Below are 27,641 nucleotides of genomic sequence, written 5' to 3'. Positions count from 1 at the left end.
ATCTTTTGCCCAGCATGGGGCTCAAACCCATGACCCAGAGATTAAGAGTTGCTGCTGCTTACTGGCAAGGAGTGGGGGAGGCAATAGGGAGGTTGGTGTGATGAAAATGGACTGGCGAAGCTAATCCGGAGCCCCTCTCAGTTTCTTTCCTGGGAAGCAGCAGTGACTCAGCTTTCAGAAGGCCAGGGGAGTGCCATCAAGCTGTCCACTTCGGGTTACATTTTCATATCTCATTGTGTTGGGAGGGTTGTGTGCCCACATTTATTCTAGGGCAGTGATTCCCAAATGCCTCCTCCTCCCCCCCCCCACTACCGCCCAGAAATTGCCAAGGGCCTTGGTGAATCACTCCGTCATTTTTCTGCCTGCTGGAGAAATTGTATTGTGCTGTGCCAGATACTCTGTGATTTATAAATATTGTTATTATTCCTGCTTTTATTTCTTACATATTGTATTCTATTGCATGACAAATGGTATTCCATAGAAATTCAAATATTTTGAATATATAGCAGTAACAAGTAAGAATGGGAAGCCCGAAGTCCATGTGTCCTAATAATTGACCACCAACAAGCTGTCCCTTCAGAAGTCTCAGACAATTCCGTTTTCTTATTCTCCTGACCTAGGTTCACCGTGCAGTATCAAATCAAGAAGAAGGCTTGCCATAAAAATGCAAAATGAGCTCATTAGCTGGTTTTCAGCTGCAGTTTTTCACTCTTAACTAGATGCTAGAAAGACAGTTATCCATTACAGTCCTGAAAAATGCTCAAGTTGGCTGATACATTTATCATGCACTTCAATACTGAAGCTTCCTAACATTAAAGACTATTAGGGTCTTCATTGGAAGGTTACATAATAAGGCTCTCAAAAGCAAAACAACAACCTATATGATATGCTGCTGAAAACATTTGGTTTGTATCTTCTTTTTAAAGAGAGATTTACTAAATGCTGTGATAAAAGAACAAATATGCTGCCTACCAGAATAGACCTACCACAGTGATGAGTGGCAGGCCTGTGCAATTACGCAAATTGCCTACAATACTCAGAGCTTTAGGCCAATGTAATTATTATCTTTCCTAAAAAAAAACCACAAAAAACAAAATTCCCATCAAGACTTAAATACATTTTTGTCTTGCCAAAGTTATAGTGATTGTACATATCATTTTCTGTAATTGTGCAACTCTATATGTGTCTTCTCAAACGTAAATCACATAGTATTTGGTGGCATTACTCCCAAGAAACTTGGTACAGAATTGCAGCCTGTGAGCCACATAAATATTGAAAGCATGCAATTGCAGAAACTACAACTGCCTTCCAGCATCCTAAATCCATGAGGTCAAAAGATGACATCTCCGTATGCTTGAGATCTCTTGATCCCATGGGGTGCATCCTTGAACTGTAGTTTACCCCTCATGGAGTTACAATTCCAGTAAAATTTCAGATAAGGATCTTTAAGAGGAAACCAGAAGGCTGGGTAGAAAAGGCTGTGGGCAGCTTTAAAAATAAGAATAGTGAGCTTGTGCTGGACATCAATGAGATGGTGAGCCAGTTTTGGGAACTGAATTATGAAGCAGGTTAATGATTTTCATAGTGGAATTTTGGATAAAGGTGAGTAGGCTGAGCAAAGCAAGGTCAGAGAGGATACCATTATAGAGGTTATGGAGGGAGAAAGGCAGAACATGAACTAGAATTTTAGGGATGGGACAGAAGTGAATGGGCAGGATTTTACCTTTTTGTGCAGAGAGAATCAATTTGAAGCAGGCGTAGATAAGCTGCTTAACAAAGAATAGGGAGCTTTTCATGGGGAACAGCAATAACAAAAAATATAAGCACTGGAGAGAGAGAGACAAAGGGAAATTAATCTGTGAAGAAGCAGTGGGAGTAAGAAGTTAAGGGAAGATAAAGACTGTAGGGGCAGCACAATGCTTAATTTACAACCACAAAACCCCAAAAAACTGAGAAAACGTCCTGAAATAAGGTTTCCAGAGCATGGTGCCATATTTTATCGTGGAAAGGTTTTGTCTGGTTTTCTGGGCTGTATGTTGGGCACATGAGTTGCAATATTGCATATAATTAACTTTCAATTGTCTAATAATATATAACAAATCTCCTCCTAGTCACAATTCTTAAAAAGTGACCAAGAGACGACCATTTTTTGCACACCTTGAAGTAAGGACTGTATGTTCACTCTCATTTTTTTAAAAAAAAACATTACTATCAGTAGAGAGTGAGGTATTTGGAATCGGTAATACCAATGTTAACTATCAGCTATGTGGCCTGTCAGATAGAATCAGTTAGAAATGCAAAAGTAGAAGTTAGAAATGCAAAAGGATCAAACTTTGTGTCCAGTCTTGAGCACAGATGATACCAAAGGCAGCAAGTACTGTATAGGGAGAGGAATGAGCTGACTTAGGTGAGTCATAGTGAGAGATAAATAGGTCACAGACCGTAATCACATCCATCTGATGAGTTATGTGGCATCAGAATAATTTTTACTTACCATTTTAAATGGTTCTTCTTTAAACATATTTTTTTTCTGGAGCCATGACATTATAAAAAATGTAATCAATCTGCAACTACCTTGCAAGAGAAATCGAGGAAGCAGATACATTACTGCTGTAGCCAAGCTATAAATTGGGTTGTTATGCCCCATGACTTTCTGTAGTTTGCTTAAGTACATTGGTCTGAAGTGCAGAATTGCAAAATATTCCACAAATGTATTTTTCCTTTTCCCCTCACTTTGAATGATGGACTTTATATTGTGCTCCTCCTTCTGTGTTACTTTCTGGTTTAGCTATGCACAACAGTGATTTGGAAAATCGGAGCACTAGGCTCTTAAATAAGGTATGTATTATGTTTGCTCCTGATTTGATAAATGATTTAAAGCAGCAACAACAACTTGGAGTGCGTTTCTCAGATTAGTATAACGTTAGTAACGCAATGAGTTTCTGACAGCTCTGCTTCATTAAAATGAGATACAAAAAGCGTAGTGTGTACTTATAGTCAAAGTTTCAATGGATTAATAGCTCAACAAGTGTTGTGAGACAAAACAAAATCTTCTATCGGAGAGACAATTTTATTCGGGTTAGAAGAAAAAATAATTAGGAGCAATGTCTCCTAGGCTTCTTTTCATTAAAATGTTAGACATGTACTCTTTGTCATGTTCCAGATTTACAAAGCATGGTTATTTTCAGGGTCTGTGCACACATACTCCAGACTTCCCCCTTTGCCTAAAGCAGAAACAAAACAATGTAGAACTTGAAAATTCATTTTCTTTTACTTTCCAACAGATACATTGATTCAGTAAAGGGTATATAGTAATTAACCCTAGCTTTTGTTTTGTAGGATCATGAAAGCAATAACATCCAAATCTAATAACATTCAAAGATTGGCAAACCTTGTTGGATAGTGGATTTTCAATATTAGTCTGTGCATTAAAAGAAACTGCAAAACTAAAGTGATAGGATTGTGTTGTTGTTGTTGTTGTTGTTGTTGTTGTTGTTGTTGTTGTTGTTAATACCCCACCCATCTGGTTAGGTTTCCCCAGCCACATTGATGGCCTTACCATTAGGCAGAGTGAGGTAACTGTCTCAGGTGGCAAATGGTGGAGGACGGGGCAGTCACGGTAGCCCCCCGGTTGTTTGCCAATACTGAAATAAGATATAATTTGTCACTCTAGGTATGTGGAAAGGGTGGGTGTGTGGCATACCGCTCTTCACCCCAAGGAACAAACTATCTTGGTCCAGCTGTGAGTGTAAAAAGCTTTTAAATGTACCGTAAACTAGTAGTTTTGCACGAAAAGCTATCCAGAAATGTCTACAAGTACATCCATGAATCAAGGCAAGACAGCTGGGAGACGGCATTGAGGTCGTAGATTTGCTACAGGCTATTGTGTTGTTGTTTAGGCCAAAGCAAGTGGCAGCCTGGGGACATTTAATAGGAATTATGCACAGTAGTGAGCCAATCAAGAAAAAAGAGCTCACTGTAAATATGTCATCCGAATAAGACATATGCCACTGGGTTGTGGCAGGGAAATGTGCCCTTATTTCCTGCTCTCTCTGTGACTAGGAGAGCCACTGATAATTTCTGATCTTATTCTTTCTTTGTAAGGTTCACACTAAAATATTTCAGTTACAGTAGATCTTTATAACTCAAAGAATCCATAAATGAAGCAGCCATCACCTAAAATGAACATCCAGTTTAAATTATAGCCCTTCTGATGTTTCTACACACCAGAACAGATGCTTTATTTTGACAGGGTTCAGATTTCCTGAAGGATTTTGTGTTTGGCTAACTGACTTCCACTACTAACTGTAAATCATAGTATACAGCCCTAGGAACAGTGTTTGCATAGGTGACAAGGTGAAGGGACATTCACTCTCTCCACTCATTGAGGAGCCTCTATGAAGTCTGAGAGCAAGGCATAATAGATCGACTGAGGTGGTCATACCTTTGCTATGGTCATTTGGAGGCACATCAAAATGTGCTCAACCATTCAAAGTACAAGGGTAATTCTTCCCAGACCAAGCAACAGTACAGCTCCATTTGCTCGGCACACATTAATTCTCAGACTCCTGCTTTAATAAAAGTAGTAAGGCTTCAGGCAATGCTTCTCTAAGAAATAAAAGCAGTTGCCAAACGCAGGTAAAGAACAGTCTTTCTGCAGAAGTGTTTCAAATTTAAAGGCTAATTAAATGGAATTTGCAGGTTAGCAGAATCAACTATATTGCAAACAAGGAATCACCATATCGGCTGCAAAGGCACCTGAAGGTCATACATTCTAAACAGCTTTACTGTTCCAGCATACACCATATGTCACATTCTTCAGACCAGTTTCTTGCTGTGCAAGCCAAAGCCCAGTCTACTCAGAAGTAAACCACATTGGATTAATGGTGCTTCCTCTTAGGTAAAGGCCTACTGAACTAGCCAATTTATTTATATTTTTTTAAAAAAAATATGGCTCTTTAGGACAAGGACCATTTCTAATTACATCAATAGCCTACAATGTAAATCACTCAATGCATTTCTACTGAAGAATAATATAGAAATCAATATAGGAATGTTTAGATATTATACAAGCGGTGACCATTTTGCACGCATTCAATTGACGTGTGTCCAACGCGTTGGTCATTTTGGACCTGGAAGAGGGCGGAACAGGGACAGGACAAAACGAGTTGGGGCGGGTTGTAAATAAATATTACCAATGGCCAGCTTCCATATTAAAAACAGTTTAAAGCTTAAAATTACAAAAAAGATGGGTCCTAAAAATATACATTTCAGCTCGCTGAAAGCTGTATAATGAAAGTACCAGACCCATGCCTGTGAGGACTTCCACAACTTAGGGGAGGCCACAAATAGCCCCTCCTGGGCTGCTACCCTGAGCTTCTGAGGGCAAGAAGAGGGCATCCTCTGCAGATCTTAGCACCCAAAAGGGTCTGTAGGGAAGCAGACACTCTTTCGGGTATTTGGGCTTTGAATCATTTAGGGCTATAAACACTAATATGATCACCTTGAATGGGCCTGGAAACGAAATGGCAAAACAGGGGTTATATGTGCTCTGAAATGAACCCCATCCAGCAATTCTGTCTGCTGCATTTTGGAGCAACTGAAGCTGAAGCATTTGCTGATGATCATGCTCCTCTGAAAGGTCTTCCCTTCGTTAGTAAGTTCCACTCCTGGGCTCACTTACTTGGGAGGAAGCCCCATTAAAGTCACGCTGACCTACATTTTATCCTCTTCTCATTAAATCTGTAACCCGCCTGTAACCAGTCCAGCAGGTCCTAGGCCTAAAAAGTGCATGAAAGCAGATGGTGCCATCTGGCCTCGTTTATTTACTTCTAAGTAGATGTGTAAAAGTTTGTGCTGTTAGATGCTTTTTGTACAGCTATCTCTCTCTGTTTCTCACAGCCCCCTGGAGGGCAGGAGGAATTTGGGCAAGATAATTGCTTCCTCCCCCAGCTTTTCCCACCACAGCAATTTCTTGAGAAAGCATTAGCATGAAGGCTACAAAATGAAAAGTGCTTTCTTCCACTGTGCTGGAGCCTTAAATGTGAATAGATCATGCATTGGGGTGCTGGAAGTAGAACAAGACTAGGAATGGGGGTTTTCTTTGGTGGAGAAGGATTGTGAGCCCACCTGTGATTATGAAAATGTGTCTTTTGTGACAGAGCCTCTCCTATGAATGGCCTTACTAAGCCATTAAAATATGGGGAGGGAGAAGGAGAAGCTGTTCATAGTCAAACTGCTACTGAAACCTATGTGTTTGGGGAAGCAGGAGACGGAAAAGAAAGGAAATATCACTTGTTCAGTGGTGAGAGGAAAGCATATACAGTAAGCCCTCAAATTACGTAGGGGTAATATTTCAGGGTTCATGCCTAAAGCCAAAATCGCATATAGTCAGAACCCATTGGGTGCAGTGGTGGGTAGGCTTACCAAAGTCTTTTTTGCCTGGTTGCCTGCCCATTTTCTGCCCCCTTTATATATGTACAGTATGTGTATACTTTTGCCAAGCGCTCAAAGCTGAATGAGCACAAGTCAATTGTGTGTAAGTTGCAGGCTAGCTGTACTCTGAGAAATTATTGTATTATTCAGCTGTTATTCTAGTGCCGTAGATTTACTGACTGATCTTGGCCTGGCCGTGTATTTCTAGCCTCAGTATTCATTGGCTGTAAAGTGGGACTAATGTACTCTAAATGGTGTATATACAATACAGTGCATATATGTTACCATGACAACAAAAACTAGCAACACCAATCCAGCACAAAAAGGGTGTTTTCAATGGAATCACAAATAACCTTAAAAGCAACAGCAGGGTTTTGAAAAATTTATGATAGTTTTGAGAAAAGAGGACATCAAGTGGTAGTTGTTTGTAATTGCAGCTGGATGCTTATAGCATACAGTATTTATTATTGGAATACTGTAGTTCCCTACCTCTGTGGATTTAGTCCAAGGATAAAACTCTGTTATTACACACACACACACACACACACACACACACACACACACACACTCTACACACACACACACAGACACACACACACACCAATTTTGTTCTCTGTGCTAAGGAGTGGGAAATGGCTATTACATCAGGAAAGCATTCTTGCCAGTTTTGAGATTCACATTTAGTCACATATGCTTTATATTGAGGTAGAAGTGTAAGAGATTAATATAGAACTCTGCATTACGTTGTTTAAACTACAGTACATGCTATGCAACCCTCAGAGCAATTCACCATCACAGTCTGCATATGAGTGAATGGAAATCACATTATGGAATGTGCTATTGGAAAGCCTCTGATTTCAGAAACTACAGACTTGATCCACATAGGTTTGGATTTTATGTGCTGGTCATAATACTTGAATCTTGATTCACACAAGCCTGCATTCTATATGCTGTTCAGCTAAATAATGTCCACGATGCATTTTCAACTTCAGCACACACCATTTACAAGTGCTGCTGCTTATCTTTAAGGCCCCGCACAGCTTGGGATCCAGGAACTAATGAAACCTGTGGTCTCCAGAGTGACACCTGTGGGTGCAATGACACTCTTGAGAACTTCCTCTTATGCCCACAAAGTCTCCAACCCTCCTGTTGCATCCTGTGTTATGTTTTGCCTAATACACTTTGCTTCAGATTTCAAAGTAGAACCTGGGTGCTGCCCATGGGCATAGCCAAGGGGGGGCAGCTGCCACCCCCCCCAATCAAGTCAAAGAACAGATACTTAACTGACCAATCACATTGGTTCTGCTCCCTCTAACAAAAATTCCGCCCCTCAGCCAAGTCCTGTTCCCCCCTAACAAAAATCCTGGCTATTCCCATAGTGCTGCCCTGAAGTTTTTTTAATCAACTAAATTTATGATTAATTAGTACCACACTGTGCCTTAATAATAGAATGAAAACACAGGCCACAAAGGTAGAAAAGCTACAAACTCATTTCTTAATATAAACTTGACCAACCGGATTACGGGCCATGAATTACCAGTCTGAGTTGATATGCTGGGGAATTAAATACCTGCCTGAAACAGCTACTGAATACTCTGGGTCTGGGAAGCCAACGGCTTTGACTCCTCAAAGGGTTTTGCTCATTTAAATGTTTCAAAAATCTGAGATGAAAACAGAAATTATATATTCATAATTGCAAAGCCCTCATGTGGGGGCGTTGGCCTACTGTTACATAATTACAAGAGCCGGTGTGATGTAACAACTATGAAAACAGCAGATAATGACAATTACAGGGTGATGAAAGCAAACAAGATGGTCGTGAAGAAAAGAATTAATGTGTTGCTATAGACACAGAAAGCACAAAGGATTCATCCCAGTGGTGTTAACTGCTGATTGAATAAAGAGGAAGGTGGTCCAGCAGCTAAAGTAACATTGCTAGTTTGCTGGAAACTCTCATTCATATTCACCCAGATGGACCAAAAATTGAAAGGCCATATTTTTTTCCAGAAATTACTGACTGAATAAAAACAACAATATATCCCATAATCCTCTGCAACATCATGGAGGTTCTGGACACATTATTGGTTTATGTGGGGCTGCCTAAACCTCACCTAGAGATGCATAAAACTCTGAGCCGTTTACACTTGTCCCTCCATCTGAACAAAGAGGGCTGAACAGGGACGGCTTCACCCTTTCCTTCAAAGCACTGCTGTTGTCAGCAGCAGCTTGGATGAAGGAACGTGATGCTTATCTCTAAAACCTCAAAAGGCTCAGGACCCAGGTATCCATTAGAGTCCTCCAGCAGTTCTCAACCTGTGGGTCCCCAGATGTCGTTGGTCTACAACTCTCCTCATCCCTGAGCTCTGGCCTTGCTAGCTAGGGGTGATGGGAGTTGTAGTTCGGCAACATTTGGGGACCCACAGGTTGAGAAAGGCTGCATTAGACCAAGGGTTGCCAACATGGCACCCTTCAGATGTTGCTGGACTACAGTTCCCATCAACCCTGACCATTGGCCATGCTAAATGCTGCTTGGAGTTGGAGGGCACGCCATTAGCTTACCCCTATGCTAGAGCACCGCCAACCATACCATTCTGCCTGTTCAAAGATATAATAATCAGACGGTCTCTTACAGTTTTGAATGGCATCTACTGAGAGAGCATCTTCTCTAAGTTGCTGTCGTGTCTGGACTCTTTGGTGCATGTTTCTGTAGAATCATAGGCACTCCCATCACTCTTGGGCATAGAAGAAATACCTGTAATAATAATAATAATAATAATAATAATAATAATAATTTATTATTTGTACCCCGCCCATCTGGCTGGGTTTCCCCAGCCACTCTGGGCGGCTTCCAACAAAGATAAAAAAATACACTAAAATGTCACATATTAAAAACTTCCCTGAACAGGGCTGCCTTCAGATGTCTTCTGAATGTCAGGTAGTTGTTTATCGCTTTGACATCTGATGGGAGGGCGTTCCACAGGGCGGGTGCCACTACCGAAAAGGCCCTCTGCCTGGTTCCCTGTAACTTGACCTCTCGTAGTGAGGGAACCGCCAGAAGGCCCTCGGAGCTGGACCTCAGTGTCCGGGCAGAACGATGGGGGTGGAGACGCTCCTTCAGATATACTGGACCAAGGCCGTTTAGGGCTTTAAAGGTCAGCACCAACACTTTGAATTGTGCTCGGAAACTTACTGGGAGCCAATGTAGGTCTTTCAAGACCGGTGTTATATGGTCTCGGCGGCCGCACCCAGTCACCAGTCTAGCTGCCGCATTCTGGATTAGTTGTAGTTTCCGGGTCACCTTCAAAGGTAGCCCCACGTAGAGCGCATTGCAGTAGTCCAAGCGGGAGATAACCAGAGCATGTACCACTCTGGCGAGACAGTCCGCAGGCAGATAGGGTCTCAGCCTACGTACCAGATGGAGCTGGTAAACAGCTGCCCTGGATACAGATTTGACCTGTGCCTCCATGGACAGCTGTGAGTCCAAAATGACTCCCAGGCTGCGCACCTGGTCCTTCAGGGGCACAGTTACCCCATTCAGGACCAGGGAATCCTCCACACCTGCCCGCCTCCTGTCCCCCAAAAACAGTACTTCTGTCTTGTCGGGATTCAACCTCAATCTGTTAGCCGCCATCCATCCTCCAACCGCCTCCAGGCACTCACACAGGACCTTCACCGCCTTCACTGGTTCTGATTTAAAAGAGAGGTAGAGCTGGGTATCATCCGCATACTGATGAACACCCAGCCCAAACCTCCTGATGATCTCTCCCAGTGGCTGCATGTAAATGTTGAAAAGCATGGGGGAGAGGACAGAGCCCTGAGGCACCCCACAAGTGAGGGCCCAGGGGTCTGAACACTCATCCCCCACCACCACTTTCTGAACACGGCCCAGGAGGAAGGAGCGGAACCACTGTATGACAGTGCCCCCAGCTCCCAGCCCCTCAAGACGGTCCAGAAGGATGTTATGGTCGATGGTATCAAACGCCGCTGAGAGATCCAGCAGAACTAGGAAACAGCTCTCACCTTTGTCCCTAGCCCGCCGGAGATCATCAACCAGTGCGACCAAGGCAGTTTCAGTCCCATGATGAGGCCTGAATCCCGACTGGAAGGGATCCAAATGGTCCGCTTCTTCCAGGCGTGCCTGGAGTTGTTCAGCAACCACTCGCTCAATCACCTTGCCCAAGAATGGAAGATTTGAGACTGGGCGATAATTGGCCATCGTGGCCGCATCTAAAGATGGTTTTTTAAGAAGCGGTTTAATAACCGCCTCTTTCAGCGGGTCTGGGAAGGCTCCCTCACGGAGGGAAGCATTCACCACCCCACGAAGCCCATCGCCCAGTCCTTCCCGGCTAGCTTTTATAAGCCAGGATGGGCAAGGATCCAGGAGACAGGTGGTTGGCTTCACTCGTCCAAGCAGCCTGTCCACATCCTCGGAGGTAACAGGTTGGAATTGATCCCACACAACTTGACTAGACAGGACTCTAGCACTCTCCCGCCCCGGCCCTGCTCCCACGGTGGAGTCTACCTCTTCCCGAATCTGAGCGATTTTATCTGCAAAAAACTTTGCAAAATCATTGCAGGAGATCATGAGGCCCATACTGGGCCCAGATGTCGCAGGTGGTTCCGCTAAATTGTGAACCACCTGAAAAAGTCTCCTGCTGCTGTTTTCTGCAGATGCAATAGAGGCGGCGAAGAAGGTCTTCTTCGCCGTCGCTATCGCCACTTGGTAGGCTCGACGTTGAGCTCTAACCTGTGTCCGGTCAGATTCGGAATGGGTTATCCGCCACCGGCGCTCTAGCCGTCTCAACGATTGTTTCATTGCCCTCAGATCCGTGGAGAACCACGGGGCTCTCCGGGCTCCATGCAATCGGAGAGGGCGCTTTGGAGCCAAACAGTCAATAGCCCTGGTTAACTCCACATTCCAGCGGGCCACCAGGGAATCGGCTGAAAGGCCATCAACATGGGATAACGCATCCCCTACCACTCTCTGGAAACCATTTGGATCCATTAAGTGGCGGGGGCGGACCATCCGAATTGGTCCCACCTCCCTGCAGAGGGGATGGGTCGCGGAGAAGTCCAGTTGCACCAGGAAGTGATCTGACCATGGCACTTCTTTCGTTTCGCTTTTACTTAGTGTCAGATCACCAACATCCATAGAGGTAAACACCAGGTCCAAGGCATGTCCGCGGCTATGGGTTGGGCCAGAGTTATTCAGGGACAGCCCCATGGAGGCCATGCTTTCCACGAAGTCCCGAGCAGCCCCTTGTAAGGTCGTGTCGGCATGGATGTTAAAATCCCCTAGGACAACCAAGCTAGGTGTCTCCAGGAGGACATCCGCCACGACCTGAAGCAGCTCGGGCAGGGAATCCTTGGTGCAGCGGGGAGGTCGGTACACCAGTAGGAATCCTGTACTGCCCCTATTGCCCAACTTCCAGAACATGCACTCGGAAAAATGGGTCTTCCCAATAGGACGCCTGGTGCAAACTAATGACTTCCTAAAAATCACTGCAACCCCCCCTCCCCGCCCACATGACCTGGGTTGCTGTGCGTAAGAGAAACCTGGTGGACAAGCAGCGGCAAGGACAGGCCCATCCGCTTCATCCAACCAAGTCTCTGTCACACATGCCAGGTCAAATCCTCCATCCATGATCAAGTCATGGATGGCAGTGGTCTTATGAATCATTGACCTGGCATTGCACAGCAGCACCTTCAGGTCATGTGGGTATCCCTTGCTGATTCTAGTATCCATCCGGTCAGGACCAGACCCGGAGGCAGGGATAGTCCTCAGACAACGACTAAACCTGCCTCCTCTGTAATGACATGGTCTGGTCTTAGCGTAACTCCTCCTCCTACCCGTGATCACTGAGATCGGTTGTCCCAGTGCATCTTCCCCTGTGGAACATGCCCCAGCCATTTTGTTGGCTGGGGCCCACTCCCCGGCAGCCCTGACCCCTCCCCTTAAGAACAAGATAACACCTTAAAAAAAACAACCAATAAAACAATACAACAAAAAACAGCAAAAATTACAAAAACATAAAATCAAACAGATTCCCAGGCCCAGTAAACATCCATCCCACCCCCACCCCCCCACTTACAAAAAATTCAAAGGAATTTAAAAACAACAACAAAAAAAAAAACAAAAAACAAAAAACATTTAAAAGCACTCTGCACCCCTCCAGCAGTAACAGCAACTGTTCTAGTGATGCCCGTCAGGCCCTCTGCAGCAGAGCGCAGCAGTCCTTATGGAGAGGCTTCAGGCCCCACCCCAGGCCAGATGGTGAGTGGCAGGAAGGAGCAGGGCCCTCAGACACTCACAGGAGAGTCCTCCTGGGCAGCAGAGCGCAGCAGTCCTTATGGAGAGGCTTCAGGCCCCGCCCCGGGCCAGATGGTGAGTGGCAGGAAGGAGCAGGGCCCTCAGACACTCACAGGAGAGTCCTCCTGGGCAGCAGAGCGCAGCAGTCCTTGTGAGGAGGCTTCAGGCCCCGCCCCGGGCCAGATGGTGAGTGGCCGGAAGGAGCAGGGCCCTTGGGCATAGAAGAAATACCTGTAAATGAAAACCAGTGCATTGGGGAGAAAGCTTATAGCTTAATCTGTTCCACATGGTGCTAGTTTGCTACTCTGATGAAGTTGTTGTTTTTAATTTAAAAAAAACAAAAACATGCACAAGGGAAGCATTAAAATAATGGTGTTCCAGCTGTAGTTTCTTTCAGGATTCTGCCTCTAGCCTAGAGTGCCAGGCAGACACCTCTGGGAAGCCCACCAGCTTCTGCATGCTGGCAGCTAGTAATCACTGTCCTAATGCCTCTGATCCAGCCGTAATGACAGCCATTGCTGGATCCTTTCTCAAAGAATTTGACTACATTTCCTCAGAAGGTACTGCAGGTCCTTTGGCTCTCTAGATGAAAATGTATGCAAAAGAGCAGCCACCCCTTTAAGCTTCGCTGTACGCTTTTAATAACTTTCGTATCACCCTTTGCCGACAGCAGCATACAGTAGCTGGTTGAGTAATTATCAGCTCCCTGCGTTCCCCGAGGTTCATAGCCAATCTGACATTCAGAATAATCAGATGAGATTGCTTGGTAGTTCAGAGCAAGTAGGACCATCTGTATCTACATATATTATTACTGCTTGGCAGGTCATAGAAGATTTCTGACAGCTTGAGCCACAATTATGTTAAGCAGAAATGTTCAGTGGCATTTGCTCCTAGATGCCTGGGACTGCAGCAACAGGATCAGGCTGCATGAACACACACCCTCAAATGATGTGTGTATTCTTTTAAAAATTTCAATATATCCAGTATGCATGCTTCGGCAGTATGATTGTTAAGTAAACTGTCGCTGGAATCCCTCTAGATCAAACAGTGGTACAGGAGTAATGTTAAGTTGTGGGTGAACATATCAGACGACACAGCAATTCTTCAAACAGCTCTTGTTTATTCACAGGTCAGAACAGAACTGAACAGCAAACAGCTCAGCTGGCCTGCTTTTATAGGCAGCCGGCTGTCAAAACAACAACCCAGGGTTTCCTACCTAAAGTAACTGACGTGGACCTGAGTGAAAACTATATACATGATACTCCTGTTGGCCAGGGTGAGAACTTCAATACATAACAAGTAATTTGGGCAATTCAGTCAAATTTGTTTTGTCCAATAAGAAGGTATATAGGCAATAATTACAGTTCCCTTAATATTTGCTTATCTATACAATATAGGGCATTATGCAGTGAAATAGTAATGCAGAATTTCCACTTATTCAATGGAACCTCTCCCCCCTGCGCCCTCCAAGTCTTCTCCAGAGGGTTGAGAACCCGGGAACAGATTTGGGGGATATGTGGGGAAAGGAGAGGAAGGGAAAGTTTCCTTGTGCAATACCAAGTCCTTGTGTTAGCGGATCTGCCTCATGGGATATGCAACCCTAACACAGTTACACACACATTTTTTAAACAATTGCATTGGCTGCGGGAAGTGAACCAGGGGATCAAGCCTTTCCCCATCTTCTGAATCTGTGGGGGGGCGGGGATAAAAAACAGATAAAAAACTTGATCAGCTTCCTTTAGTCCCCAAAACAGTAACTCTGCTCCAGAAAGAACCTTGAGAAAAGTTCTGCTCGCATTGCTGCCTACCCATATAATTTGGTTCCTGCCAGGCTGCACTCCTATCCCTGTTTATCTGATCTCAGGCCCCAGGGTATTTTCTGCGTAAACTGGATTGCGCGCCAGAAAGCGGTGCCTCCCGAGGCAGCTCTCTACCAGAGAGGGCGCTGTGGTTTCAGAACGCCTACTTGGTTTCCTCTTGGTTCAAACCCTGTATTTCCTCAGCTACTGGCGTGGACGTTGGGCGACGTGATGCTTCCGCCCGGCACCCTCAGCTGCTGAGTCTGCCCTGCGAAGACTCCGCGCGCGCTTAAGGCGCACGTTGTTTACTTTGGCCGCATGGCTTTGCAGAGCTCGGCGGTGAAATTCCGCAGGATCCTGGCTCATTTCCCTCAAGAGCTCAGCCTAGCTTTTGCTTATGGGTCCGGGGTCTTTCAGCAAGCGGGGGCCTCTGCCGCGGAAACGGGGGTAAGTGGGGCTGGAATAGACTCCTAGGACTGGAAGGGGCGAGTCCTATGCCTATTATTTAGCTGTAAAACCTGCGAGCGATCAAGCGGCGGCGGCCGTTTTTGAAGTTGTTCTTTCTGCAGCCTTCCTGAGCAAGGAGCTGGGATGTGTGTGTGTTTTAAGAATAACCTACCCTTCCCCAATTCTGCCCTTATGAGCTCAGGAAAACAGAGCTCCCCTCGTTTTTTCGCCATATGCTTCATAGCACCATCCATGAAACACAATCTTTAGTTGCAGGTGAAACCAGCACCTAGCAGCGTCTATCAATGCATGTTTATTTGAAAATAGCTATCACTGTCTATAATGGGATTTGCTTCCAATAAACTGTGCAGCCACAGTCTCATAATTGAGGTTAGAGTCTGGCAGCCTTTAAGTTTAAGGCTCATTCTAAGGTTGCAATCCTATCTTTCTTAGCTTCAACTGTTTTTAACCGTTTGTTTCTTAGATGGTTCCTAATACAGCCATAGTGAATAATGAGTTAATAGTGGCCTGTGGTGTTGTACTGATTGGGTTATCAGTGGAATTGTTCTAAGTCAGAGGTTTTCAACCTTTTTGGGTCCACGGCTCCCTTGACCAACTACATTCTTTCTGCGACACCCCTGTGGACTCAGGAGCCCAGTTAGGTCACCCCTTGCCTGCAGAGCTGGCAGCCTCTCAGCCTTTTTTGAACACCCTCCCTTGTAGAGTGTCAGCCTCCTCTCCTCTCCTTGGGAATCCTCCCCTTGTGGGAGAGGATGCAAGAGGGCATCAGAGGAGGGAGAGAAAGAGAGGGGGCAGGGGCCGGTGTTGCCCGTGGCACCCCTGACCATCATTCAAGGCACCCCAGGGTGCCACAGCACACTGGTTGAAAATCACTGTTGTAAGTTAACGTCTTGGGCATAGTATCAGATTCAGTTTTTCCTTTAAGTATCAAAACACCACTGAGGCTTGAATTTTATTAAGTGCCATCAGATGCTGATGCATCATGTACAGTGGTACCTCGGGTTACAGACGCTTCAGGTTACAGACTCTGCTAACCCAGAAATAGTACCTCGGGTTAAGAACTTTGCTTCAGGTTGAGAACAGAAATTGTGCAACGGCAGCACGGTGGCAGCGGGAGGCCCCATTAGCTAAAGTAGTACCTCAGGTTAAGAACAGTTTCAGGTTAAGAACAGACCTCCAGAACGAATTAAGTTCTTAACCTGAGGTACCACTGTACTCTGTAGTTAGCCTGTGTCCAATCCAAAGCCTGCACTTAAATTTCATTGAATTAAAGTGGGGACTAAATGACTAACTCTTCACACTGATTTTAATGGAAACCTTAGTCTGGATTTGAATGGGACCTAATTTAATCTGGATGCAACACGGAGTGGGCAAATGTGCTTTGTGAGCTTTTGCTTGAAGGTGTGTGTGTGTGTGTGTGTGTGTGTGTGTTTTCTTATGTGTTTCTTCATTTTTTTGTTTCAGATATTTATGTTCCCTTCTGGTGTTTAACATGGTTCAGGAGTGTCTTGTGATTGTAAGCAAAAAAAACCTATGCATTCTGTCGTGTTTTTTTTTATTTTACAGAACAATATGCTGGACTTTGTGTTTGCTGTTGACGATTCTGTTACATGGCATATGATGAACCTGTTAAAGAATCGTAATCATTATTCCTTTCTAAAATATTTTGGGCCCAAGCCAATCAGTAACGTCCAGAACTATGGAGCAGGGATTTACTACAATACGCTAGTGCCTTGTAATGGCAGGGTAAGTAATATAGGTGGCATCTTTGCTGTTATCTGGGTTTGTCCCCAGTGCACAAGTTTAGTTATTGACTCATTCAGGCTTTTGCTCTGTGAGAGCTTTATTACTGAGGCGAAAATTCTTTTGAAAGGCAATATGTTCAATGAAAACGGGATTCATTGATTTAAATTGTGGTTATTTTAATCTTTGTTTTAGATTTTGTTAAAATAAAACAACTTTTATGACTCTTTCCATCACGAAAGATAGGTTCAAAACTAGGTTAGTTTTGGGACTCCAAGTGAGGTAACTGTTTAAATATCAAGAGGCGCCTTGAAGGTTAGATAAGAGACTCTGCAGAAAGGCTTATGGGGAGAACAGGGGAGATAAGTAATTTTCCCATGGAAAGTTTCTGATGAAAAAGACTTCGCAGTGTGTGCCCCTCTGCTGCTTCTTAGGGTGGTTCTTAGCAAAAGATACAAAAAAAACCTACCTCTCTCGTGCGTTGAGAATAATTTCCCCAAAAGAATTTTCAAAAGATTCCGCCTTTGTGCAAACCTATTTTGCTTTTGTATATTTTGGCAGATGTATATTTGTCTTTTATTTACACTTCATGTGATCCAGCTCTCATTTTTGCATGTTCCAGGTTATAAAATATGGTGTTATTAGTACTGATGTTCTGATTGAAGATTTGCTTCACTGGAAGACACTCTATGTAGCTGGACGACTGCAAAAGCCGGTACTGCTAAGACTCTTTTTCTCATTTAAAATGACCATAAACCATAACCACAGGAAAGCTATTTCAAATACATGGTGAAGGGATAAGTGGCCATAGGCTGTACTCTTACTGTGGTGTTTGGAATGTAAATTTGTGGCATAAGTAAAGTGAAATGCTGATAAAGTTGTTCTTGTGTTCCATCTGAAGGTTGAACTACATGTTACATTGCTCATGTTAGTGTTCAAATGGCCACTTCTGTTTTGGAGAAAAAGCAGCTATGGGACCACAGTCTGAATTGGGCCTCCACATATTCCTTCCTCTATGTGGCAGTTTGCTCAAGGTACTGTTTAATTTCAGTGAACAGCACATTTGAAGGCAAATAGCAGTGTTGGGTAGGTGAATTTTCAGCAGGGAGCTACCATAGGGGCCAACACAGGAACACATTCCTAATCAGGGAGCTCACCACTACTTTTTCTTTAAAATAAGAGTCTAAACCACTGAGCCTCTTGGGCTTGCCAATCAGAAGGTTGTTGGTTTGAATCCCTGTGATGGGGTGCGCGCCCGTTGCTCAGTCCCAGTTCCTGCCAACCTAGCAGTTTGAAAGCACCTCAAAGTGCAAGTAGATAAATAGGTACCACTCTGGCGGGAAGGTAAACGGCATTTCCGTGCGCTGCTTTGGTTTCGCCAGAAGCGGCTTAGTCATACTGGCCACATGACCCGGAAAAACTGTCTGTGGACAAACGCCGGTTCCCTCGGCCTGTAAAGCAAGATGAGCGCCGCAACCCCAGAGTCGTCTGCAACTGGACTTAACTGTCAGGGTTTACCTTTTAATGAAGTACACCTTTTTAAAACAAAACCATGCATCATGTAGTGGGCCTGGTTTGAATGTAGCATTAATCCATAGTTCGATGTGAATGAGCAGTACGGTGGTGACTGCTGGTCAAAAGTTCCCATGGCTCTCCTCCCTTGGTGTGCAACTGAGTCTGCCACCATGAGTGACAGGCAAGAACAAACCTTGGGAGCAAGCACACCGTAACCTTGGGTTTGGATTGCACAGCAAGCTGGACTTTGGGAACACTTGAGCAGTATGCGCCACCACACTGCTTATTTGCATCAAACCATAGCTTGATTTGAATTATGGTTTAATATGATGTATGTGCGGAACTAATGTATGTAGTTTGTCAAGTAACTTCAGAGTTTTGGAACCAGATTGTACTGTCCTTTGCCAAGCCATTGGAAGCACATGCGAGTTACCCTGCAACAGGTACATTGGTATCCAACGGGAGTGCCGTCATCACTTGGCTCTCGGTTCCTCCATTCCCACATCTCTTCCTGTGACCTTTTTGCATTCTTGGGAAAGAATTTGGAAATGCCCAGTCTAGATTTAAACATATTATTGATCATGTTTGTATGCTACCAGGAGCTCGGGGTAGTGGATACAGAGTTAAGCTGAAAGATAATAATTTCCCAAAAGTATTGTGTGAGTTTCATACCTGATGGAAGATCTTAACCCATTTCTCCTTAACAGTTGGTCACACCAGTTTATTGGTGTCTTTAAGTCACAGGTGGGTACCTGTGGCTCTCTAGATGTTGCTGGACCTACCTCTGACCATGCTGGCTGGGGCTGATTAGAGCTCAACTGCAACAATATATAGAGTACCACGCTCCCATACTCCGAATCTGGTGCTTTAAGGATAAAGAGTAAAGGTAAAGGGACCCCCTGACCGTTAATTCCAGTTGCGGATGACTCTGGGGTTGTGTGCTCATCTCGTTCTATAGGCCGAGGGAGCCGGCGTTTGTCCGCAGACAGCTTCCAGGTCATGTGGCCAGCATGACTAAGCCGCTTCTGGCAAACCAGAGCCACACACGGAAACGTCGTTTACCTTCCTGCCGGAGCGGTACCTATTTATCTACTTGCACTTTGACGTGCTTTCGAACTGCTAGATTTGAACCGCCGACCTTCTGATCGGCAAGCCCTAGGCTCTGTGGTTTAGGCCACAGCACCACCTGCGTCCCATAGGATAAAGTGTACTGAGCTTTAAAAGTGCCCTGTGAAATGTCAGTGACAACTACACAAAGTTCCTATCAAGTGTTCCAATTGACCACTAGATGGAAGCAGAGTTAAGTCAAAAGGAGAGAGAGAGAGAGAGAGAGAGAGAGAGAGAGAGAGAGAGAGACTCTAAATTCAACTTGGAATTCTGATGACAGAAAGGGGTGGGCGGGTGGGGTTGTGAATCTGCTTTGGGTATAGTCTTAAGTGATACTTTTTAGTTGCCTATGAATTCCCAGCTGACTTCTTTTTGTATTTTAATGTTTTTAATATATATTTAATATTCTTCTGCTACAACATACAAAATCATTAGTTGGAGTTGGTGGAAATTATTCATTGGTCCTTTCCAGTAAAATTCATGGAAGATACTTTTTCTTGCCTTTGATTTTGAGAACAAAACAAGCCCACTCTTCTTAGTTTGTCTGTTTTACAAGTTCAGAAAACAAATGAGCATTCATGTTGCTATTCTTCTGGGGACTAAGTAAAACTTAAGTTTGCGATTTAATCAAATATTTAGTTTTTTAACTTCAACTGAAGTTCCTCAAGCAGTGTACAATTTTTAGTAAAAACATAGTTACATTTTTGGGTGTTTGTTCTATTTCCCCTATTCACTTTCTCCCAAGATTCCACCATTTTGGAATGTGCATGGGAATCACTTGTTTCTAAGTCCCCTTATAAAAAATATATCAACTTTCCATATGCAGGGAGATCTTGATGAGTAGTGCTTCCAGTCAGTCTAACCTAGTGAGTATTTTCCAGTGGAATGATCTCTGGCAGGACTGTACCACATCGGACATAGCATGTCTAAATTCGTACCCATTGTCACTTTGAAACTTTTGTAAGATCATTCTGTCTGAAGAGGCATTTTGTGACTTGGCTTAAGTGTGTAGGAAGGTAGATAGCATTTTTCACACTTTACCTATCTTAAGCCTGCTTTGAACTTCTGGGAATCAGTAAAACGAAAGGCAGTGTTTGGTGATGTTACCCTGCTTGTGCAACAGAACATTGGCTTTCTCAACCTCCCCCTCCAGTCCTCAGTGTCTCTAAAGTTCAGAGCAGATTTTGCTGGTGGAAACTGCAGGGTGGAGGACAGGAAAGAGAAGTGAGCAGATGCCTACTCATGCTGCATTCAGTCTTGCCCTAGAAGTATAAATAAAAACAGAATGCAAATCCAATAAATATAAATGCCTTCTCTGGTTCTAGGTTTTCTTTCGGTTGTTCCATTCTGGGTCAACATGATCATCTTTTTCTTCTTGGAATTTGCATCCAGATCTAAACTTGCAAAATTAACCAGTAATTTGTAGTTGCTGCTGGAAATTTTAACTAATGTCACCCGTAGATATTGTTATTTTAGTTGGATGTTGGTTTTTCAAACCTTGGTGACAACAGCTTTAGGGCTGATCTTTGAAGCCTTTGAAATATACCACCCATCTGAACATGAAAGCATTCCCATCTGATGTTTCAGGTTTGTGAGGCAATACCTTTTTATCGACTGTTTCCACTGTGTGATTTACAGTCAACACAAACCTGAATGTTGAAAAACAAAACCTTTGCACAAATCTGACAGTGATATATTAAACATGACTGAACAGCTCATATGGGTTTCCCCCTGTTTTAGCAGGGATTCAAGCAGAATAATTCCTAGTGTTCCGCTACAAGATTGTGTCCCAGCTAGTTAATGTTTCTGTGTTTTTCTGTCTCTATGGAGTGGGCAACATAAGCCAAGTCCCGCTCTCTGATGTGTTAATTTCCCTTAGTTTGGTATACTCTTGCAGCAGTGCTAATATGAGCCACATAGTTCAGATGAGGACATCTCTAGTAGGACACAAATGGCTATTGAGAATTGTGAGCTCTTTTCTTCTTCCCAGGCCTCTCTGGCTGTGTCTCAAGAGTTTGCTGGCTTTTTGCTTTGGACACCACATAAGATTGATTAGCCAAGTTCTCATCTAACCTCATGTTGAAGAACTGGGTAAACACAGGGCTTTTCTGCAGCCCAATTGAGGCTAGTAGAAAACATCCGTCCTGTTAAAACTTTATGATCTGCTGTCCCATCTTCAGGCTATGTAAAGTTTCCTGGCTGCTGAGGAATGGCAGATACTTCTGGTGTTTCCTGAAAGTGGGAGGCACTATCCAGCCAGTCAAGCCACTCCTGTCACATAGTCCCAAGCTCCTTCTACTTATAGCTCCTCCTACCTGTTCCACCTCAGCTACACTTATGAAAGTCCACTTACATGTCCATGATAGCTTCAGAGGCACTATACCTCTATGGATGAAGCTGTCTTATGCAGAATAAGATCATTATTCAGAATAAGATCATTGGTTTGCATTGCCTGGCAGAGCTCTCAAGGATCACAGTAGGAGGTCTTAAACTATGCTATCTAGTTGTGCGGTGATATCAGTTGTGCAGGAGTCCATCATGACAACCCCATCCCCCCAAAGAGAATACAAAAATGCAGGCATCTGGTGTTCATCCATTATTACACACACACACCTCACCCACAATAATACAGCAAGCAGACTTAACATGGACCCTGGTACCAGAGCCTGCAATAAACCCAGATGCCAACTTCACTGCCACATACACCCAGACAACACCACCACTGACCCAACAACATCAAACATACCATCTCAGGCCTATTTAATTGCTCATCTTCTAACATTGTGTATGCCATCAAATGTCAGCAGTGCCCTTCAGCTCTCTATATTGGACAAATAGGCCAAACCCTATGCCAAAGGATAAATGGACATAAATCTGACATCAGGAATCACAAGGCAGAGATTTATTTATTTATTTATACCCCGCCCATCTGGCTGGCTTTCCCCAGCCACTTTGGGAGACTTCCAACAAAATATTAAAATACAATAGTCTGTTAAACATTAAAAGCTTCCCTAAACGGGGCTGCCTTCAGATGTCATCTAAAAGTTGTTTTTCTCTGACATCTGGTGGGAGGGCGTTCCACAGGGTGGGTGCCACTACCAAGGAGGCCCTCTGCCTGGTTCCCTGTAATTTGGCTTCTGGCAGCGAGGGAACTGCATGCGCGAGCGGCGAAACCCGGAAGTAAAGTGTTCCGTTACTTCCGGGTCGCCGCGGAGTGCAACCCGAAAACGTTCAACCCAAAGCTACTTCAACCCGAGGTAACACTGTATAAGGGTCTGGTGACTTCTGTTTCAGTGTTTCTGAAGAAGTGTGCATGCACAGGAAAGCTTATACCAAGAACAAACTTAGTTGGTCTCTGAGGCGCTACTGGACAATTTTTTTATATATTTCAACACACAGAGAGTGTGCAATACATAGCACAATACCCAGGGTTGTATTCCATTAAGTTCTACTCACAGTGGGCCCATTGAAATGAATGGCCCTAAGAAAGCTATGCTTATTAATTTCTACAGTTCTATTCTAAGTATGTAGTACTTATCTTGACTGCAACCCCATCACCACCATATATTAGGATCTGTATGACTGCAATTTTATGTATACCTTATTTACTCAACTCTAATGCGCACCTTTTTTGGCCAAATTGCGTTGCGAAAATTAAGGTGCGAATTAGATTTGATGACACATTATACTTGAGTAAATACGATAGTTTCTTGAGAGTCAGCTCCATCAAACTCAGTGACGCTTGCTTCTGACTGTGTAGGTTCATCTCGTAGAGCACATTTGGCCAGCTGAAATTTAACTGCTTGCTTCTTGCAAAGAATTGTTGCCCTTTAAATTGCTGGCCTGAAATCAGAATCGCATCCACACACACAAAAAAGGAAGAAAGCATCTGGTGTCTGATTACCTCTGCAGATTTGTCACAAACAAACTCACATTTCTGATTACCATATTAATTCACTTGCCAGAGCAAGGACAGTCCATCAGTTATCCTGTCACTTTGGCTGATGATGTCATTGCTCCTGCTCTGAAAAAGGAAGCCCCAGACCTGTGCTTCTCTGTGTTTCCCCCTCCACAATGGGGCAGTCTCAGATACTTAACTGATTATGCCACAGATGAACACTGTGTGCAAAGTGTGTTCTTCCCTCCTTTAACTGGATCCTTGTTTGCAACATCATAAATTCTGGCAAGCCAAATCATTTGTGATGAAAGGATAATAGGCCCTGAAAATACAGTATTTTTAATAGACCCCCCTTCCCAGCAGAAATGCAGCATGATATAACATGCCACACCTTGTGACTGGACTTTTGAGGGGAATGAACATCCCAAAGCCCCTGGGGGGGTACATGCATTTAAGAATAAATAGGGTCTTTATAAGAAAATGTTACATAAGGAACCATCAAACAGATGAAACCTCTACATGCTTAATTTAGACCAAGGCCCACTGTGTTCAATGGAGTAAAATGTTTAGGAGTGGGTTATGGCAAAGACCCCTTATAATACATTTATATTGGATTCTCTCTCTAACTTACATCCGCAGGACATGGTTACAATGAGTCTTGCTGAATCAGACGTTAAAATGAACATATTAAAAAAACCCAGCAAACTCTGTTAGTTTTGACTCTTCAATATGAGATGGCAGGTAGTGTAAATCAAGTGAAAGAACTGAGTCAGAAGACCACATTTCTTCATTTCCCCCCTCTCAGTCAAGCAGATAGGCTATTATATATCGGGCTTTTTCCTAGCATATAAACACAGTTGTTCTCAGTAGAGGTGAACTGGCTGTTTGGTCACTTGACTATTCAACTGGCTGTGTAATTTGGCCGTTAGACAGACAGCAAAAGCAGCTGGTCTTTCACTGTATTCCCCTATTGTCTTCTCAGCTGCCATTTTCAGCTCTAGGAGATTGTATTGACTTTTTCCCCCCCTCAAGGAGGAGGAAAAATGCTTGTTTGTAAAATTAGGCTTTTAAAAACATGTAGGAAAGCAAATTGAAAGCATGTGTTCAAATAGCCTCTCCCAGGACCAGTTTACCTTTAACTATTCAGATGGTTCAGATTTTGTGTCGCTAACAAAAACCACACTTCAAATGCATGGGGGAGATAATGGAAGAATAATGATATTGTATGCCCCACAGATTCGTTTTGGGTCTCGAGGGTTGTGTTCAGAAATATATATCATCGGCTCTGGTTTAAGCTTGTGAGGTTCTGGATACAATCATCTCTTTGTCATGGACTTGCTTTTACCCATATACCTTCTAAATGTTTGCGAAAACTGCACACTGTAATAATATCAGTCTATTTGTTTCATTGCAGTCTAGCTCCAGCTGTCTCCTTCACTCTAAAATCATCTTGTGGAAACTTAAAAAAAAAAAAAAAATAGAAGAAAAGGGTAATTTGGTTAGAGGCAATACTTATTCCTGAATCGTGCAGGGCAAAATCTGGAGGGAAATTGCATAACTGTGTAAATATGTTTACAACATTGATTATTCTATGGACAAATGCAACACAGTGGTGCGCAGATTGCCTCAAATTAAATCACACACGCAAATGAGAAACAGGAAGCATCCAAGGAAAAAGACAAAACAGGAGAAGGAATCTCAAAGATGCCCAAGAATAATGTTCAAATGACCATCACTTTTTCCACCTAAACAGACCTCCCTCCGGGGTTTCCATGTTTCCATTTACAAAAACATCATTTTTGAAATTGCTGAAATTGCGAAGGAAGATAAAAGCTACTGAGAAAGACCTCTGTGTAGCAAAATGAGGTGGGCATCAATGTATTACTCTTCAGCATCTTTGAGACTGGTTTTCCTTTTTTGTCTTTTCAAATCAAGGCCACCTACAAATGTGTGAGGGTTCATGTGTTAATTTTATCCAAGTAAATTGCAAAGGCCTCCGAGGTTGTCTCTTGTTGCTACAGCAGAAGAAATATATGCTGGGATCCAAAGAGCTGCTTAGGAAGGCAACTTGTGCTACTTCAGTGGAATTTCTGACTGTGAACTGCTGACCACTTCCCCATATCAAACTTCAGAAATTCTCCTTGCTTTCAAAAGCCATTTCCATGGTGGGTGTGGGCTGTTAATGTTCAAGAACAGGTCCAGCTCTCCTCCCGTGGGCTCCCTTGTTCTAGTTTCACAGTTCTTTGGATCTCGATCACAGACAACGGAAGTAAGTTTGTCGCCTTGTCTGTTCTAGTTGATGACTCAAGCGGTAGAAGAATGTGCTTAAATTGGAGCTTTTCCAGCATATGTCAGAACTGGTTACAAATGATGACGTTTCATCAGTATTGCAGCCAAACATTGCAGTACAAACGTTCAAGCCAGACTAATAAGTGTGTTAGTGCCATGAGTGATAACCTTTCACCCATGACATGCCTTCCTATTCATGTCTATGTAGGTGGAAGCGCCACATGTGCCAATACATTCCCTTTCACCTCCATTTGGAAAGATCAGGTAGAAAGTGGTGTGAAAGGCTCCTGTTAGAGATTCTGGAGAGAGGCTGCCAGTCAGAGTTAGCTATATGGACAAATAATCTGACCTGTTATAAGGCAGTATCCTTTTTTTTTTTTTACTGAAGTGTCAACAAAATTCTTATGTGATAAAGCAAAGCAAAAGCCATGTGTACATGGGATCTATGGAGTATTTCTTTTGTTTTTTAACTTCATCAAACTCAAATATTTGGGCATTTTCGAAAATGGAATAGAAATTGATGCAGAAGTGTATGGGTATTGTTATAGGACTGGATTCAACTAACCCGTTCTGCTTGTGGAAGCCAGTGGAAGGACTTTGTGCAATGAAGCTTTCTCCCTCACCCCTGTATCTTCTCCAGATCTGCTCTGGAGGGTTGGGAGCATCCTCAGAACAGTGCATGGGGGAAGGAAGATTTGTTCCTTTGGATAAGCAGAAATGCTTGTGCCAACAGAACAACATCTTTAGAGCTAAGTTCTGCAATTAATCCAGAATGCAGCAGCTAGACTGGTGACTGGGAGTAGCCACTGGGACATCTGAAGGCAGCCCTGTTTAGGGAAGTTTTTAATATTTAATGCTGTATTGTTTTTAACTGTTGATTGGGAGCTACCCAGAGTGGTTGGGGAAACTCAGCCAGATGGGCGGGGTATAAATAATAAATTATTATTATTATTAAGTTGAATTTTATCCTCTGTGTCATTTCTGATACTCAGTCTTGTAGAAGCTGGGGAATCATGAAACTAGGACTAAGTGGCCTAGAAATAAGTTATTTAAATCAAAATATTTATACCCAATAGTGGGTGTTGGCATGGGCCACTGGCACTAACCTGACTCCAGTTGTCAGCATTGCTCCTGAAAACTTGGATGGTGAGAGGAAGGTCAGCGTGGTGCAAACACATAGGTCCATCTCCCACTTGTGTGTTCGCTAGGGTTGCCATGCACCTGGAATTTCCTGGACTTATCCAGAATACCACATTTATCAGCAGCGTCTGGGCAGAAATTGGCCAAAAATCCGGATGTATGGCAGCCCATGTCGACAGTGCTGATTTTTCTGCTTTTCCCTTAAAATGGCTCAAAAACAGCAATTTTTGTTGTGATACTGCCAAAAGAAGTCCGGATTTTCACTGTTTGAAATATGGCAACCCTAGCATTTGCTCCATACTAACCTTGACAATCTCTTTGTATTCAGTGATGCAGGCACCAGGAGGTCAGGTGAGCACCACTGTCTGCTATTGTTTCTACCTCCAAGAACAATATGTTAGAGATGCACAGGCTTTGCATTGATGTATTCCATTGATTATAGGTGTTTATTGCCGCCTGTTTTTCTGTAAATGTTATATTTATAATGTTGAAGATCTGCTTTGTTGAAAGTGGAGCTCGACAAAATTGGAAAATTTCTAAATCATTGTGCCTTCATTAATATATTGTGACATAGTTCTGGGATTTGCAGTCAGTTATGAAGCACATAAATCCCTTCATAGATTATAATACCTCTGCTGAGGGAGCTGCAGTGCACTGGCTGCCACTGTGCTATCAGGTGCAGTTCAAGATTTTGTACCAGAAACCAGGCTTTTGGCATTGCAGCTTCTGCCCTCTGGAGTGAGCTGGAGTTAGACCGGCATTTAGTGCTTTGATGTTTAGGTGCCTGCTTTAGACATTTTTGTTTAAGAAAGCTCTCCCGGTCATTTTATGGAATATTAATTGTGCAGTTGTAATGATGGTTTTATTGTTTTTAGAATCTGTATTTTATCAGATTTTATCTTATCATATAATACTTTAGCTATGGCTGTGAAGCAGT

The 27,641-nt window shown here is 43.5% G+C and overlaps 1 protein-coding gene and 1 long non-coding RNA gene across 6 annotated transcripts in view; one reads left to right on the top strand and one right to left on the bottom strand.

Annotated features, from left to right (window-relative positions):
* The window catches only part of LOC114591637 (uncharacterized), a 72,803-nt gene extending 58,074 nt beyond the window's left edge, over nucleotides 1-14,729 (bottom strand). The window contains exons 1-2 of the long non-coding RNA XR_003705306.2: nucleotides 14,554-14,729; nucleotides 9,066-9,187 (exon numbers count right to left, since the gene is read on the bottom strand). This is a non-coding gene — a long non-coding RNA (uncharacterized LOC114591637). The remainder of the gene's footprint in view (nucleotides 1-9,065; nucleotides 9,188-14,553) is intronic.
* Nucleotides 1-27,641, top strand: part of TAMM41 (TAM41 mitochondrial translocator assembly and maintenance homolog) — a 137,196-nt gene that overhangs the window by 89,451 nt on the left and 20,104 nt on the right. For 2 of the 5 annotated variants that reach the window (XM_077924833.1, XM_028718905.2), the window contains exons 1-3: nucleotides 14,765-14,991; nucleotides 16,579-16,758; nucleotides 17,378-17,470. In XM_077924833.1, coding sequence (XP_077780959.1) covers nucleotides 14,863-14,991; nucleotides 16,579-16,758; nucleotides 17,378-17,470 — 402 coding nt within the window. In that variant the 5' untranslated portion in view covers nucleotides 14,765-14,862. Of the gene's footprint in view, nucleotides 1-14,764; nucleotides 14,992-16,578; nucleotides 16,759-17,377; nucleotides 17,471-27,641 lie in introns of those variants that run through there. The other 3 variants (XM_028718900.2, XM_077924834.1, XM_077924835.1) reach the window with 3 other exon arrangements.

This window comes from Podarcis muralis, chromosome 2, assembly GCF_964188315.1.
Source record: "Podarcis muralis chromosome 2, rPodMur119.hap1.1, whole genome shotgun sequence".
NCBI classification, from domain to species: domain Eukaryota; kingdom Metazoa; phylum Chordata; class Lepidosauria; order Squamata; family Lacertidae; genus Podarcis; species Podarcis muralis.
Note: the sequence above shows the minus strand (reverse complement) of the source record. Positions and strands in the feature narration are given on the sequence as shown.